The sequence below is a fragment of the Mustela erminea genome, chromosome 16 (genome assembly GCF_009829155.1).
Source record: "Mustela erminea isolate mMusErm1 chromosome 16, mMusErm1.Pri, whole genome shotgun sequence".
Lineage (NCBI taxonomy): Eukaryota > Metazoa > Chordata > Mammalia > Carnivora > Mustelidae > Mustela > Mustela erminea.
In genome coordinates this window covers 75,671,477-75,686,931 of record NC_045629.1, presented here as the reverse complement: position 1 = coordinate 75,686,931, position 15,455 = coordinate 75,671,477, and the positions used below count along the sequence as shown (strand labels likewise).

General features: G+C 49.6%; 1 protein-coding gene across 2 annotated transcripts in view; it reads left to right on the top strand.

The window, feature by feature from the left end:
• OC90 (otoconin 90) overlaps positions 1 to 15,455 on the top strand; it is a 35,237-nt gene that overhangs the window by 4,111 nt on the left and 15,671 nt on the right. For both annotated transcript variants that reach the window (XM_032315550.1, XM_032315549.1), the window contains exons 3-9: positions 4,827 to 4,892; positions 6,207 to 6,263; positions 8,332 to 8,506; positions 11,584 to 11,696; positions 13,507 to 13,635; positions 13,792 to 13,833; positions 15,054 to 15,104. In XM_032315550.1, coding sequence (XP_032171441.1) covers positions 4,827 to 4,892; positions 6,207 to 6,263; positions 8,332 to 8,506; positions 11,584 to 11,696; positions 13,507 to 13,635; positions 13,792 to 13,833; positions 15,054 to 15,104 — 633 coding nt within the window. The remainder of the gene's footprint in view (positions 1 to 4,826; positions 4,893 to 6,206; positions 6,264 to 8,331; positions 8,507 to 11,583; positions 11,697 to 13,506; positions 13,636 to 13,791; positions 13,834 to 15,053; positions 15,105 to 15,455) is intronic.

The window sequence follows — 15,455 nt, the reverse complement described above, 5'->3', positions numbered from 1 at the left end:
CAAATGTCATCTGATTTGCTTATGACTACTTTTATCCCCTTGCCTAGGAGTGATGGAAATCAAACAGTAATGGTAAGCTACGGGTTTAGTTCAGCTGATGCTTCGAGCACCCTATCCAGGGCACGATGAGGTGGGGATCCAACGAGAGCTAAAGGCACCGAAGGCACCGCTGGGTGACCAGTTGGCAGCCATCCCTCTCCCCGATAGTGCATCCCCTCTTCTCTTTGCCACTGTTCTGCATTCGCTGGTTTCCTTGGAGTGAGGGTGTCAGCTTCTTGACATGCAGCAGCTCCCTTTCCCCTATGTTGGTGTGTCTGTTGGAGAGGCAAACACTTCTACCCCACCAAAGCCTGAGGACACCTGAGCAAGCTCCTTGGCAGCCAGGGTAGTCATTTCAAGTTTGCATGGAGTTGTGTCTACAAATCTGAGACTTCTGGCTCCTTATTTTCTTTTTTGTGGGCACATTGGTGCCCACAAAAAAGTCTCAAACACCCCAACTCACTTCTTTCCTTCCTACAGCTGCTCAGGCTCCATTGTGACTGATATCACTCCTTTATCCAGACAATTTCTCTTTTCTTCCTCCTGTCTGGGTCAGCTCAGAACCAACACGCTGAGCCTCCCTCTCTGCGGTTCCCTTCTAAGCTCAATAGTGAGAGTGAGCCACAGTGAATCCACCAATACTGTTGACAGTGTATTGGGACGATGACCCAAGTTAGTGGATTTGCAGAGGTTTCCATGTTCCCCAGAATCTTGTGAGCAGAAATGACAGCACTTCTCAGAAGATGGCAAGTCTTTCCTTCAGGTCCCAGTGCTGCACCCAAACACCATCCCAGACCTTCCCCGCTGGACAGATGGACAGCCACTTCCAGAAGGTGCTGGCTTTCTGTGGATTATTGATTTTTTTCAAGGATGACTTTTTTCCCTTATTAAAACCATTTTGTCATGATGTAGGTTCTCAGGGATGATGCCACCGGCACTGATGTGCCAGGGTCCAATCAAATTCCTACTGTGGTCTTGACTCTCACCCCCCAAAGCCCATTCTTCTAATTTTTCAAACTTACTCTCTTTTATAACTGACCTTTTCCTCTTCCAAAACAATAAATTTCCTTTTGATCAAAATTACCCCTTCAACACCCACCAGACACCTTTTACGCATATCTGTAAGTGCTTTATTTCTCTATAAGATTGAGGCAATGGTCTCCTGTTATTATAAATGGTCGCAAGCATTTATGCATCTGTCCTGGTAGGTTTTATTCTCAGACACAAGCAGCGAGAGTCCGAAAATTATAGCCAAGAAAGTTCAGGTGCAAACATACGCATGTCCATGTGGATTTAAATGTGCCATGCCTGCAACCCCAACTTCGCAGGTCTGAGTGTGTGACCCCCACAGAGACAACACTGCCCACCCAACAAATGCACCACGGCTCGAGCCAGGCACTGCAGGCAGAAAGGGCTATTTCTGAGGCAATGAGATTAGGAAGGGGGAGAGTCAGATGCTGTGCCAGCGAAGGCGGGGCATCCGTGCTCTCTGTTGGGTCTGAGGAGCCCTTGACAAGGACACCAGGGAGGAATCCATCAGAAGATTCCCTTGTATCCCAGGAAGAGGTCCACTGAGGATTACCTGCTGAGACATTGGCTGAGAGCCAGTGCAAACCCTGTCTGGGGCTTCAGAGCCCCCCACCTACAGATCTGGGGCTCTGCTGGACACCTTCTTGCAGCTGTGCCCCAGGGCTATCTGACTCCTATTTCAAGGCAAGGTTTTGGGTGTGTTGACAATGTGGAGCATCTCTGTGCCCTACCAGACCTCTCCCTGGGATGTTTCTTTGTCCCTGTGGTAGGAGTGGGAGCGACCTCTATGTCTGCCTCCTCACACACAGCCAGGCTGCCCTCCTTCCTGTCTTCACTGAGAGCTGGCTCATGACTTCAGAAGGCAAGCATTGCCCCGTGGGATGGAGGTCGGGCCTGTGTTAGGACAGGGGAATCCCTTCTCCCTATCCCACATGCTTCCTTCATCGGAGAGCTCTGCACCAGCCCATATCACACAGCAAAATTGGTTCTCACTCCCCATCGTCCTCTGCATGTCGATCTTCCAGAATCTCTGGGAATAGGGGCTGGGTAAAGGTAGGTTTTGTGTATCTCTGGTTGCTCTTCTGGGTAGAACACTTCACACTATGAAATACCACTCATAACCACCAATACATCTTACCTTTCCACAACCTCAAGAGGACATCTCCTAATTTCGCTTAAACTTTACAAGGCTGGGACTCTGGTTCTAGTGGGCCATCACTCATTGGCTGATAAATTGACCATTGATGGCATGGTTCAATCACTGTGTGCTCATTAAAGCTCTCATTAAAGAGCTGTCTACTGAAGTGTGCTTTAGTGTGTTAGTGGGCTGAGCCTCAATACGTTCCTAAGGTAGTGGGGGAAACGGTCACATAAATAGATCATTCCAACACGGGGTCATAAGTGCACTGAGAGAAGGATACTTGTGCGTTACGGAAGCCATGGAAGGTCTCCTTACCCCGGCCTGTGGTGGGGTTCCAGTAGAGCTTCTTGAACTTTGCATGGAATCCAAAAACATTTCAGTAACGCAGAAGGGAGCAGGTCCCCCAGGCTCAGGACATGGCACAAGCCAAGCCAGGTTGGCAAGAAGTAGTTTAGTGTCTAAAAAATGATAATCATCTTAGAAGCATGAGGTTCAAAGAGGGAAATGGTTTGGCAGAGCTAGGCAGGGCAAGTGGAGGGTAGCCTTAGGTGCTGGGGCAGAAGAAGCTAGATCTTCCTCCAAGGGTCTTGGCTTTACTGCAACAGCAGAATGTGCCCCACAGCACTGGGCACAGCACTGGGTTTGAGGAGCTGTCTGCAAAACTGAGCCTGGAACAGAACGAATGCTAGCTCCCTTCTCTAGCGCAGCACTCCTGCAAAGCCAGAACTCTCCCTTCCCCACAGAATTCTCACCCACCCCCACTGCCACCCTCTGGAGCCAACTCAGTCCTCTGGGATCAGCCATTTCAAATCCAGGGCACTACTTTCATTGCTAATGAAATGTGTGGGTGTCAACACCCTGAAAGTACTATGGGTGGGGGTAGGGGACACACATCCTTCTTAGCTGCTTCCCAGTGAGCAGACCACCTCTACCTGCCAGGATGACAAGGAGATACCAGAGAAGTAGTCACCAAGGACCAGGCGATATTTCACAGTTGCTGCTTAAGTGGATAGTGGATATTCTTAGCTATTGGCTGATATGCTAATTAAATCCTTCCTGAGGCCAAATATGGAATGCACCGGTGCAATTACAGGGACTCTGTGATGGGCTTACTTGGAGCTGAAGGAAGTCCTGGGTCCCCCCAACTTCTGAGCATCAGCAGGGCACGTCCCTGTGCAGCCCAGGGCTCTTGGGCTGGAGGGAATGCCCAGTGGGACCATCCCTCCGTGTTTAATGGTGAGAAATCCGGACCACCAGAGAGGCTGCTCCTGGCCACAGCCACCGAGCACATCCAGCTGGGAGGGAGGCCGGTGCTGGGTGGACGTTGTCATGAGGAAGGACCAGGGTGCAGTGCCCAGAAGGGCGCTGCCTCCCCCTCCAACCTGGCCGAGGAGGGCCTAACAGCAGAGGTCCTGGGAGCTGCCTGGACCCAGGGCGAGCCCACAGGGTTTGTAGGTTGGAAGGGTGCTCTCCTGCAGACAAGCACCTGCTGAAGTCGTCTGTGTCCCCGAGATAAGTCCATGGTGATGAGGAGGAGGTGGGTGAGGAAGTGAGGTCTGGGCAGTGCAAACCACTTGGTAGTATGGACAGGAAGGAGGCAGTGAGTGGAGGAAGTTGGTAGAATAGTCATAACAACAATGAATGGACTAGGGTAACGTTCACGCGTTCACGGCACACTTGTCAAGGCTACTTAATCCACTCTTAGATGCTTCTTTGATCCGTGATGTCAGATTTTTTAAAAGATGTTATTTATTTATTTATTTGAGAGACTGATTGAGAGAGAGAGAGAGAGCGGGCGCACATGAGCAGGGGGAGGGGCAGAGGGAGAGGGAGAAGCCGACTCCCTAGTGAGCAGGGAGCTCTACAAAGGTCTGGATCCCTGGACCCTGGGACCAAGACCTGAGCGGAAGGCAGATGCTCAACCCACCGAGCCATGCAGGCGCCCCCATGTGGTCAGATGTTGGAAGCTCAGGTTCATCTACCATCGCACCATTGCTCCAGCCCCTCCTGATTCCTGCAGACCCCCTGCTTCCTACTGAGCATTCAAGACCCCTGGCAACACAGTCCAGTCCAGTGACCAAGTCTGGGAAAAGGTCAAGTCCCACTGGCCCCCTGTCTGAATATCTCACTCAATTCAAAACTTGCATCCTCTCCCCATGCCTCCACTGTGGAAAAATGCAGGGTAGGGGGCTACTTCTCAGCACTCGTGGACCCCTAACAAAATTGATCATTTTGCACGCTGATAGTGTGAGAAATGTGGAAGTGTGAGAAAGTCCTGTCCTCGAGGATAAGCTCCCGGGGGGCGGGCAGCCTCTCCTTGCCCGCACCATTCTTTCAAGACATTCCAATCAAACATGTGATCTAAATTAAATTGGTGTGCTTCCTATGCAACAACAGCTTCAAGAGGAGTCCCCAAACTTTTCCATCCTCCACCAGAAGGCTACTCTTAAGGCCAACCCATTTGAAATACTGAGTCCACCTTATTTTCATCAGAGACCCAGCACACAACAGGTCCTAGAAATATACATATAGAACTGAATTTCCCTGCATGCCCTCGCCTCCTGACTGCCCCAAGTAGCAGAGCTCCTGCTAACCCTTCTCTCCTCCTTGGTCACAGGGGCCCACCCTTTGGACACCCCACACCTTCCAGGGGAGCTGCCTCCGGGACTCTCAAAAAATATCAGTAAGGATTCTTTGAACGTTTCTTAGGTGACCTCATGGGGTAGAAACTTGTCTAGGATACTGGCAGGGAGAACGACCCCTTCTAAATACAGCACTCACTGCTGGGGCTCTTGTAGGCAAAGGCATTCAAATAAAACTCCAAAGCCTCGCCCTCCACTGTCCTCCCCTGTGTCTACCCATCCCTGCTCTGTCCTCTGAGACAAAGTATTACAACTTCCATCAAAACATGAAGGTCAGCTGAAAGGGGCACAGGGGATGGAAGTAAATGGGCTGGTTGTGAGGGTTAGATGGTCACAGTATTTCAGCTTCAGATCGAGCTGTGAGCCTCCTAGAAGGCAAGATGAAAAGAGAAAGACAATAAACTCCTGGGCTCTACTGATAAGAAAGGAGGAGCCATAATTGTTCCTTTGGGAAGGGGAGGTTTTCCTGGTGATAGACTGTAGAGATTTCTCAGGTGGGTTCCTAGCTGGGTACTGCTAAAGACCATGATGCATAGTGAACCCGCGGGTCGTGTTAGCCCTGAATTTAGGGTTCATTTCCCACCTTGCAGAGAGGCAGGCTGAGTCAACAAAGTTCTTTGTGCATGAACTCATGCAAGCAAAGTAATCAGTCTCACCCAGACTCAAATGACCCTCTGACTTCTCTCAAAATGCCATCGGCCCCGTGGGAAGTGTAACGCCCAGGCCAAAGAGAACTTCTAGTAGATGTTAAGACTCACAGGTCGCACTTGGCACTGGGAAGGATCAAGGCCAGGAAACCCCGGGTGCCATCAGGCCATGCCCATCATTCCTTTTCAACAAGAGTGGCCGTGGGGGTGATCCACAGATCTCCCTGCCTCCAGATAGCAGCTCCGGGATAAGGGAATGGGGCTCCCATGCGGCAGCCACAGGACACGCCCTGGCCTAGAAGCTTGTCTCTATTGGAACTAGTATATCTAGTAACAGTTTCATAGGCATGACTTCTGGGATGCCCAGAAAAGACATGCTTCATTTGCAAGAGTTTTCACACTAAGGGAGCCCCAGACAATGACTTCCCGCCAGGTGTTTATAGTTCGCCTATGGTCCCTGACAAGGCCAGAGACACCTTGCCATCCGGGGTCCTTTGTAGCACTGAGCAATGTTGCCTGGTAACACAGTTCCCGGCTCATCTTCTCGGGTCTCCATGGTAACCTGTGTTACTAGAAAGTTAGTCCAAGGTCAAATCTATCCTTAGAGAAAGGATACTCTTCACAGGGGTGGGGCAGAGCAAGGAATCAGGGCAGGGGGTAGGACAGAAACCACAGCTCTCTGACTTGTTTTCTCTACCTTCCACTTAGATATCACATCCTTCCCTGGCGTGTTTAAAAATGTGGAAAGTGTGGCTGCCATTTTTGGTAAGTTAAATACGAAAGTGCTTCTATCCACCCGGTGTCAGGGCATGGGGTGAGCGTGGGAAATCTAAGCAAACTACTAGGGCCTTGGGCTCCCCTGTTCCCACCACCCCAGCAAACTCTGAGCTGTGGGATCCAGGTCCGACGAGAGGAGTGGTGTCTTTTATTGCAGGGTGAGTCACCCACCTGCCAAGCACCTTCATAGTCCTGACTTCTTTGGTCCCGACTACACCACAAACTGACTGGGAAGGGAAAGGTACCCCTGTTGCACAGCAGAGGTCATAAGGGGGTAGCTCCCCTCTGTGCCCAGACCTTCCAGACCCTCTTAGTCCCTTCTACCAAAGTTGTTGGATTTTTTCTGCCCAACTACTGCATATACATGATAAAATATACATACATAAAGCCTAAGAATGCCAAAGAGTGTCAAGTATTCCATTTCTCAATTATGTATCGATCATGTGGCCAGCGATTGCCAGGCACCATGGTGGGTCCCATCATTGCTTTCCAGAAGTGACCCCCAAGTAAGACTGTCACAGGATTGACAGGAGCAAGGGGTGCCGAGCTGTTACTGGATTAGACAGTGCTGGCCAGAGGCCGCTAAATGCAGGTGCCCCATACGTTTTTGAATGAAAATGCATATTTATATAAACACACACATACACGCGCACACGCACACACACACGCACGCACACACAAACACACACCTTAGAGTGACTTTTTCCTTCAGTACAGAATAATTTCTTCATTTTTCTGATTAAGCTATGTGGAAATAAAACACAAGAAAGGAAGTTTGAATGGAGTAGGAGAAACTAGAACAGTCTGCGTAAAACAGTCTTTGCAAACCAATCCTTGACCTCTCCAGGTTCCCCGACATGTGACCCCAGGCATTAGAATCAAAGCTGTGGGGTCACCCCATTAGCACTTAACAGTCCTCTAACAGTCCTCCGGTCAGAAAGGCCTAGAAGGGGGAGGGTGAGCAGGCAGCTTAAAGTAAAAAAAAAAAAACAAAAAGCAAACAGGAAATCATTCTCTTGCCAGTTTTCTTTGCAAGAGCATTCTTCTTGTTTAGGGCAAATCATTACCACTGGTTGATACTCCGGCAGATCACTGACCTTCAGTTTCCTTATCTGTGAAATAGAAGTGACCAAAGAGCACCTGCCTTGCAGGATAACATGAAGTTTAGGGGGTGGTGGACAAGTGAATGTTTTCTAAAACGTGACTCATTAACAATCTTAACCATTGTGCTATTTTAAGCACATATCTCAGTTTCTGCCACACAGTAGGGGTTCCAAATTACTAATGTCTGTATCCCTTCTCTGCCTGCAGGGGGTTCTAGTTCCCCAGTGCTGGGACTGTATTGTTCGGGATCCATTCCGCAGACCCATAGGGACTTAAATAACAGACATTTAATTATCTCACAGAAGCTGAAAGCACCAGGATTGGTGCAGTAATTCAATGCAGGTATCAGGGACCCAGGCGGCTCATTCTTTCCTCACTGCTATAGCTAAGCCTGCTGGCTTTTCAATGTTAGACTCGGGGACTCGGGGTAGCAAAGTGGCTGCTGCGGTCCCAGCCAGTGTATCCTTACCCATATTTAAGGAAGGAGAAAGGGGTAGCTCAGAAGGATCTCTTTACATGCCATTATTCTTTATTATGAAAGAAATAATTCCCAAAAGCCTCTAACAGACTTCCCCTTAAGTTGACACAGATCTGGGTCACATGCTCAGTAACAGGCCACTCACTGTCATGGAAGCTGGGATTCGCGTGACCAGCTGAGAATGAGCATGTCAAACACCCACAGGGACTTAGGGAGGAGGCTCACCTCCCCTGAGTCCCTTTCAGCTTTGTGGATTAGGGAGGATGATTAAATGACTGTTTGTTAGGGGGACAGCCAACAGGGACCACAGCTTATAAACCTGCCTCCCTTCAATTGTCCAGAATGGCTGTGAGTACACAGTAGGGGTTTAGTAAGTTGCTGAGGTGTGGGAAGTCCCAGACAAAGGGGCTCCTTCCTCGAGCCTGGTTCCCAGTCCCCAACGGCTGTCCCCTCCCTGCTGCCCTCTCCCCACAGACTGCCTGGGCTCCCACTTCACCTGGCTGCAGGCTGTCTTCACCAACTTCCCTGCGCTGCTCCAGTTCGTGAGTGGTCTGAAGTGTGTGGCTGGTCTCTGCCCCCGGGACTTCGAGGACTACGGCTGTGTCTGCAGGTTTGAGATGGAGGGGCTGCCCGTGGATGAGACTGACAGGTGAGCCACACCCACAGGTGAGCTGCCAGAGGCCCGGCTGGGACCTGGGCAGAGCATAGGTGTGGAAAGCTTTCAGGAGTCTTGATTCTCCTTACCTGCAGAGGGACTTGTGGTCTCAGCTTCAAAGTGCAATGTACTTTGTGATCTTCTCACGTCCTGGATGTGTCTGATATGCAGAATGTCTGTGTAGGGTTTCTCCAGGTTGGGGTCTCCAGGGTCAGAACCACCTGGATGTTTGCTAAAAATGCAGATTCCAGGGATGCAAAAGTGGCATCCAAGTGACTAAGCCCAAGTGGCTTAGTCAGTTAAGCATCTGCCTTTGACTCAGGTCATGATCCCAGGGTCCTGAGATTAAATCCCGCATGGGGGTTGGGGGGGGGATCCTTGCTCAGCAGGGAGCCTGCTTCTCCCTCTGCCTGTGGTTCCCCTGCTGCACTCTCTCTTTGTCTCACTCTCCCTTTCTCTCTGGCAAATAAATAAACAAAATCTTTAAAATGCAGATTCTAGGGACACATCCCAGACCTACTGACTCAGACTACAACTAGCTAGACCCTGGAAGTCTGAATTTCAGACAAGCTCCCTAGTGACTCTTAAACATGACAGAATTGTTCTTTATTCAGACAGTCTTGGTCACCAGAGGTAAAGCAACCATGCAGGTTTCTGTTTAATTTTCCACAAACATGGGCCAATAACATTTGAACATTGTGCTTAATATAAGCAGAATACTATCCCCACTTTAAAAAGGTAAACACCTAGCAAGGAATACGGAGAAGGTACAAGGGGTCAGTAAAGATGTGTGTCCTCAGTATTCACAGGGAGGGGAAGTTAACACAAGAGATCCACTTTCACACATCAGATTAGCAATAAAATTTAAAATCTGAGAAGCATCAAGTGACAGCAAGGATCTGGCAAATAGATGCTGGCAGTGGGAAGGCCAGTTGGAAAAATTGGGTAGAATCTGTGTGTTACAGTTGTTACCTACGACCCTGTAACTCTGGCTCTCTGCTCCTTACAGATGGGGTGACCCCTGAGCAAGTTACATCAATTCTCTGTGTTCCAGTTTCTTCCTCTGTTACATGGAGGAATAAAACCATCTTCATAGAATTATTATTTAGGATTAAATAACCAAGTATACAGTACAGTGACTGGAACTCTGCTTGGCTTACTGAGTTCACTTACTGAGAGTATTAGCGATCGGTAGCAACAATAACAGGAATAGGAGGGCTAAGGTAGGTCGTGGTGACAGTGGTAGTAACAGTCATAGTAGCATTCATAGTAGGACTGGAGGAGGAGGAGGAGGAGTAGCAATAGCAGCAGTAACAGTTGTCATAGTAGGTATAGTAGTATTAATACTAACTGTAGCAGTAATTGCAGTAATAGTAACACCAGCAGCAGTATTTGCAGCAATAGTAGAAATATTATTAATGCTATAGAAGTAATGGTAGCAATAACAGCAATAACAGTTATCACAGTGGCTGTTGTATTAATAGTAATAGTAGTAGTGATGGTCGTAATAGCAACAGCAGCAGCAGTATTAATGGCAGTTGTAGCAGTACTAGCAGAGCTGTAGTAGTGACAGTAATGGTAGTAATAACAGTAATTTCAGGCATAGTGGCGGCAGCAGGAGCAGTAGTAGGAAAACAGGAATTTGAACCCATATCTCCCAGTACTCGGACCCATGGCCCTGCCTCACTGTTGTGATACCTATGCCCAAAGCCAGTGTGATGGAAGGTGTGCTCTCATAGAACTGGAAAGGACAGCCCATTGTCCTTTGCAATAGATTGGACAGTGCTTTATCTGCCCTGGCACTTCCCCATTAGGATGCCCTCTTTGAATGCCTTGCACCCAAGGCACAAGGGCAATCTCCATGCTCCCCCAACACCTGTGCTTCCCTGTCCTGTACCTGCCACATAGGACCATGCATGCACACGGTCTGTCTCCTGTTCCACCTAATTTCCTCTAAGGGGGGTTCTGCACCCTGTTATTTCTTTGGACCCGCATCATGAACCATAGCATGGGGCATAGTAGGAACTCAGCAAATTGACTGACTGACTAGACAGTCAACCTCCAATTGCTTTTCAAGTTAGTTAATTAATTGAATAAAAAGGGATACATCCTTGATTGCTCAGGGATAATGGGTTTGGAATCAAGCAATAGACCTCTCCCATGTCCACATCTCCAAGAGAAGGTATAAGTTGCCTGTGGATCAAAACAGCATTTTTCCACGAGCAAACTGCCTCCTGGCCCCAGCTGGTTGACATTCAGAAAGAGAGAGGGTGATCCTGAGTGGAACAGAGTGTCAGGACCATTTCTGGGAATATGTTTCCTTTCAGGTCCTCCCTTACCACTTTCTCTAATTATTAGAATAACCTTGTCAACCTGGAAGTCAAAGAAATGAAGCGGTAATTCACTTTCTGAATGGTGAAAGTACTGATGGCCCCAAACTGGCAGAGTGATGAGCCACATCCAATTTCTATGACTTTTCACAGTTCAGTTGATGGGGTGCAGATTTCCAACAACCTGGAAGACCAGCCATTTCCACCTTGAACCAGATTCAAACAATAGTCGCTATCATTTATTGAGTGCCTGCCTCAGGGCAGGATCTATATAGATGTTTTCTTGAATCTCCCCAAATTCTCTAGTTAGGTATTTTGAGAAATTGAGTAGCTTGCCCAAGGCCATCACCAGCCTGTATATTGGTTCTTCTTTACATTGGTCTCCACTGACCTCCTGTGTGCCCTGCAAGAGCCTCCTGACTCCCATTTCAGTGTCAGCCTCACTCTGTGATGGACTTTGACCTTGGCAAGTTGCTGAGCCCTATGCGTCTCTGTCTCCATGGGTGTAAATTCCCATAATGATAATAGTATCTGCTGTGTAGGTAATGTAAGTCAAAGTGTGTGTGTGTGTGTGTGTGTGTGTGTGTGTGCATGTGCACGCATGTGTGTGCGTGTGTGTGCACATGAGAGTGCTATTTGAAACAGGTCACTGCCAGGAATCATCCACAGACACAACAATCACAGACTCCCCTCTCTTAATCCTCCCGCTGCTCTCACTTTGACCTCCCCTACCTGCCCCAGCTGCTGCTTCCAGCACCGCAGGTGCTATGAAGAGGCCGCTGAGATGGACTGTCTCCAAGACCCTGCCAAGCTCAGCACAGATGTCAACTGCATCAACAAGACGATCACATGTGGTGAGCATCTCCAGGTCCCTGGGACCGAGCTGAGAAACTACAGCTCAGGAATCCCAGGCTTGGGCCAGACCCAGGGCTCTCAGGGTCCCCCCTCATCATCACAGCCATTAAGGACATCATCACCTATACTCTGAGCCCCATGAGGGCTGGATCTGTGACATCTGTACCTTGCATGGAGTAGATGCACAATAAATGCTTTTTGGAATGAAAGAATAGTTGGTGGGCAGGTTATGTGATTTACAGTTTTACACTGCAGCAATCCTGGGAGCCTGGGGAGGCAGATGGTTTTCTACTGATACATTGTGTGATATGGGAGCACTTACTCAACAAGTGGGAATCTCTACATGGGTAGGAGAAAACCTGCTTCAGAGATTTGTCATAAAAATTATACAGTGCTTCAATGTAAAACTGCATTACACTTGTTAAATGGAAACAATGCTAAATGTAAAACAGTTAACACCGGGACTGGCCTATGTGAAGAAGTCAGTGTTGGGAGCGGAAGAGAGGCAGGGATGGATGAATTCGGTTTGTGGTTGCTGCTGTTTGTGAGAATCAGACATGCATAGATGCAAGTCTCAGCTCTCACCACCTTACTCACCATGTGATTCGAGGGATTTTATTTTGAGTCTCTGGGCAATCCTAGCAGAAGAATTAGAAGAGACAAAGGCACAGAGGAAAGAGGCACGTGGCACCTTGGGGATGCTCTATGAGAGCCACCTTTATGAACACCTACCATATGCCATAGCCTTTATACCCTGCACGTGCAATCATCCCAACAATCTTATGAGATGGGGTCACTAGTCCCAGTTTTCAGATAAGGACAGGAAAACTCAAAGAAATTAAATAGCTTGCCTAAAGGCACATAAGCTGCTAAGTGGTAAAGTCGGGGTTTGAGCCCACGTTCAACTGACCCCAAAGTCCAGGTAGCAAGGACTGGCTGAAGTATGGTACATCGGGGAAGAGGTGAGGAGAGGCATGGGCATACATCACTGTATGGTGAACATACAGTGAAAGGACCACCTACCCATCCCTCCAGCCAGCCAGCCAGCAGACACATACTGTGCAAGACAATTGTCTAGATATTGGGGAAATCCTGACCTTCTGAAACCTCCTCCTGGCTGCCAGATGCTGGAAGTATCAAAGGGCTAGAGTATGTTAGACAGTGACAAGAGCCGTGGAGGGAAGTAAGCCAGGGGAAAGGTAGAGAGCGAGCTCGGGGGGAGGGGGGAAGCCCCCCTGAGCACATGCCCAGGAAGAAAAGACTGAGGCGTGAGGCGGAAGCAAGCCTGTGGCTAGTAGGGAGGTACGTACACCCTTCGGCTCAAGGCGCCCAGAATGCTTGGGAAAGAGGACAGTCAGTCAGAAAGGGGGTGAGGGGTGGGAAAGAGAGCAGGGACAGCAGCTTTTACATTGATTAGAAAGTCGTTGGAGGGTTTTGAAACCCCAAAAGGACATGGTTTGCCCTGAGTCTTGGAAGGCTCGTTCTGGCTCCTCGATGCGAGTGGACAGCAGCAGGGGGGAGGCCACTGACATAACCTGGGCACGACTGGTAGTGGCGTGGAGGCGGAAAGTAGATCAATAGGATGGCCTGAAATGTCGGGTGTGAGTGTGGCGTAAGGAGTGGGCACCACCCCCAGACTGCGTCTATGCACCAAAGCTCACGGAGCCAAGCTGGGTAACAGGAGGACGCCTGCAGGAGGAGTGTGGCCTCAGCAGGCAGATCAGGGTCAGTTTGGGAGCTTGCATTACCTCTTGGGATTCCAAATGAGATTTTCCAATCTGCTCTGCTCTGCCCTTGCCCTGTGCACAGAGTCTGGGGACGCTTGTGAGCACCTGCTGTGTGCCTGCAACAAGGCTGCCATAGAATGCTTGGCTCAGTCCCGGATCAACTCTTCCCTGAACCATCTGGACACTTCCTTCTGTGTGGCTCAGCCTCCAGGTGGGAAGAACCGGGCCGTGCATCAGCGGTGGGGCTGACGATCCGGGGCAGAGGCTGCTATGGGGGGCGTAGCTACGGTGCACCTTCAGTCCGGCACCTTCTGACACTCCCCAGACCCGCTGCTCTAAACAGGCTTTCCAATGTGTCTCTCTGCAGAGACAACCAGCACGGAAGAGCTGACGACATCTCTGCCCAGAGGTAAGGTCTTCTAGGGAAGCTGCTTTTACTTGCACCACAGCGGGCCACTCTACAGAGGAAGACACCACTGCAGGGCTTGTTGGCGTGACCCACAGCACTGGCAATGTCTCTGCCTTTCCCTGGCCAAGGGGAGGCCATTAAGTCTGATAATCCCATCAAACACCCATCCAACAGCAAATGGCCCTCATGCAAACATTGTTCTTTGTTACATGAAGAGGTGTGCATTTAATCCAATGAGGAGATAGACCCCCATTCTCCTCTCTTGCTCTGTGGTCAGGCCACTGGTGTACGGTGTGAACAGGACCAGGTCTAGTGCTCTGACAGAGAAAGTCCTCTCTCGTCTGGTGGAGCTACTGACCACCAAGGCCACCTGGGAGCAAACTAGCTGTCTCCCTCCTCGGCCTTCTGGAACCTGTGGCAGAAAGAGCAGCCTGGACCCCAGTGGGGGTTCCTTGAAGGAGAAACTGTTTTCTGTGTGCCTCCTTTCCAGACAGGGTGGGCTTTTAATATCTGTCTACTGAAATAAGTGATCATTTCTACTCTAAGACAGGCATCTTATGGAAAATGTGAGAGTTCTTCTTCTGCCTGTCATTCCTGGTACACCAGTGTTCAAACGATCTCTCAATCCCAACGGAAAGTTCTGGGTGCATGTTGGCAGAGCACTTCTCGTTCCCTGGAGCTGGGGTCTCCTTCCCAGTGCTGCAGCATGTGTTGAAGAAGCTGATAGGAAGAGAAAGAAGCCGATATGGGTGTGTGGGGCGGGGAGCACAGGAGTGTGCTGGTGTAGGTGTGTGTATGTGTATGAGTAGGAGTGTTTGTGTGTGTCCTATCTCTATGTGTCTTCTGAGTCCGGTATTCTTTATTCTGCGCTGTCTGCCTCCTTTAGGACATGCCAAGTAGGGATGTCCTATTCCACAGCCACAAACCCTCAGGGTCTGCGGGCCTTTCACTGCCACAGCCTGGGTCTGCTAGTGTCACCTTCCTGGCCAGAACCCTGCTGGAGTCGCTCCTGGGGACCTGCTGGACACCCCACAACCCGGCAGATGCATGAGGGGCAGGAATCCCAAGACAGAACCAGCAGCCCTAGTCTGGCAGCACCTCTCCTGGCGCTGCCTTTTCCTCCCTTGGTCCAGCAGTTCCAGCCTGTCCTTTGGGACTCGTGGTGCTTGGTTGAGACACTGTGTTCCATCAGTCACTGATTTGGGAGCTTTCTTTTTCAGTGGTTCCTGTGGAGCTCACAGACACCAGTGCAAAGGCCCTTTCAGGAGAAGGTGAGCACTAGGAGACTGGTGTGTAACCCAAATACCCACATTTTGATTGTACTATCAGCCTACTGGCTGGAATTAGCTTTCCTAAAATGCCCCCTGCCTGGCTTCTTATTGAAACTGCCCCGAGATCATTCCAGAGCCACCCTTCGTTCCTTCTGACCCCCAGATCTCTTCTCTACATGCTCTGCTTCCTCCCATACCCCTACTCCTACCTCAGGAGAAGTGCCAGAGGCAAGACATTCATCCTCAACTATCTGAAGGTGATTTCCAGATGTACAACAAACACTTTCTTAGCATAAGTATGTCCCAAAAGTTGCATGGGATATACTTATACCAAAAGTTGATTGGTTGTTC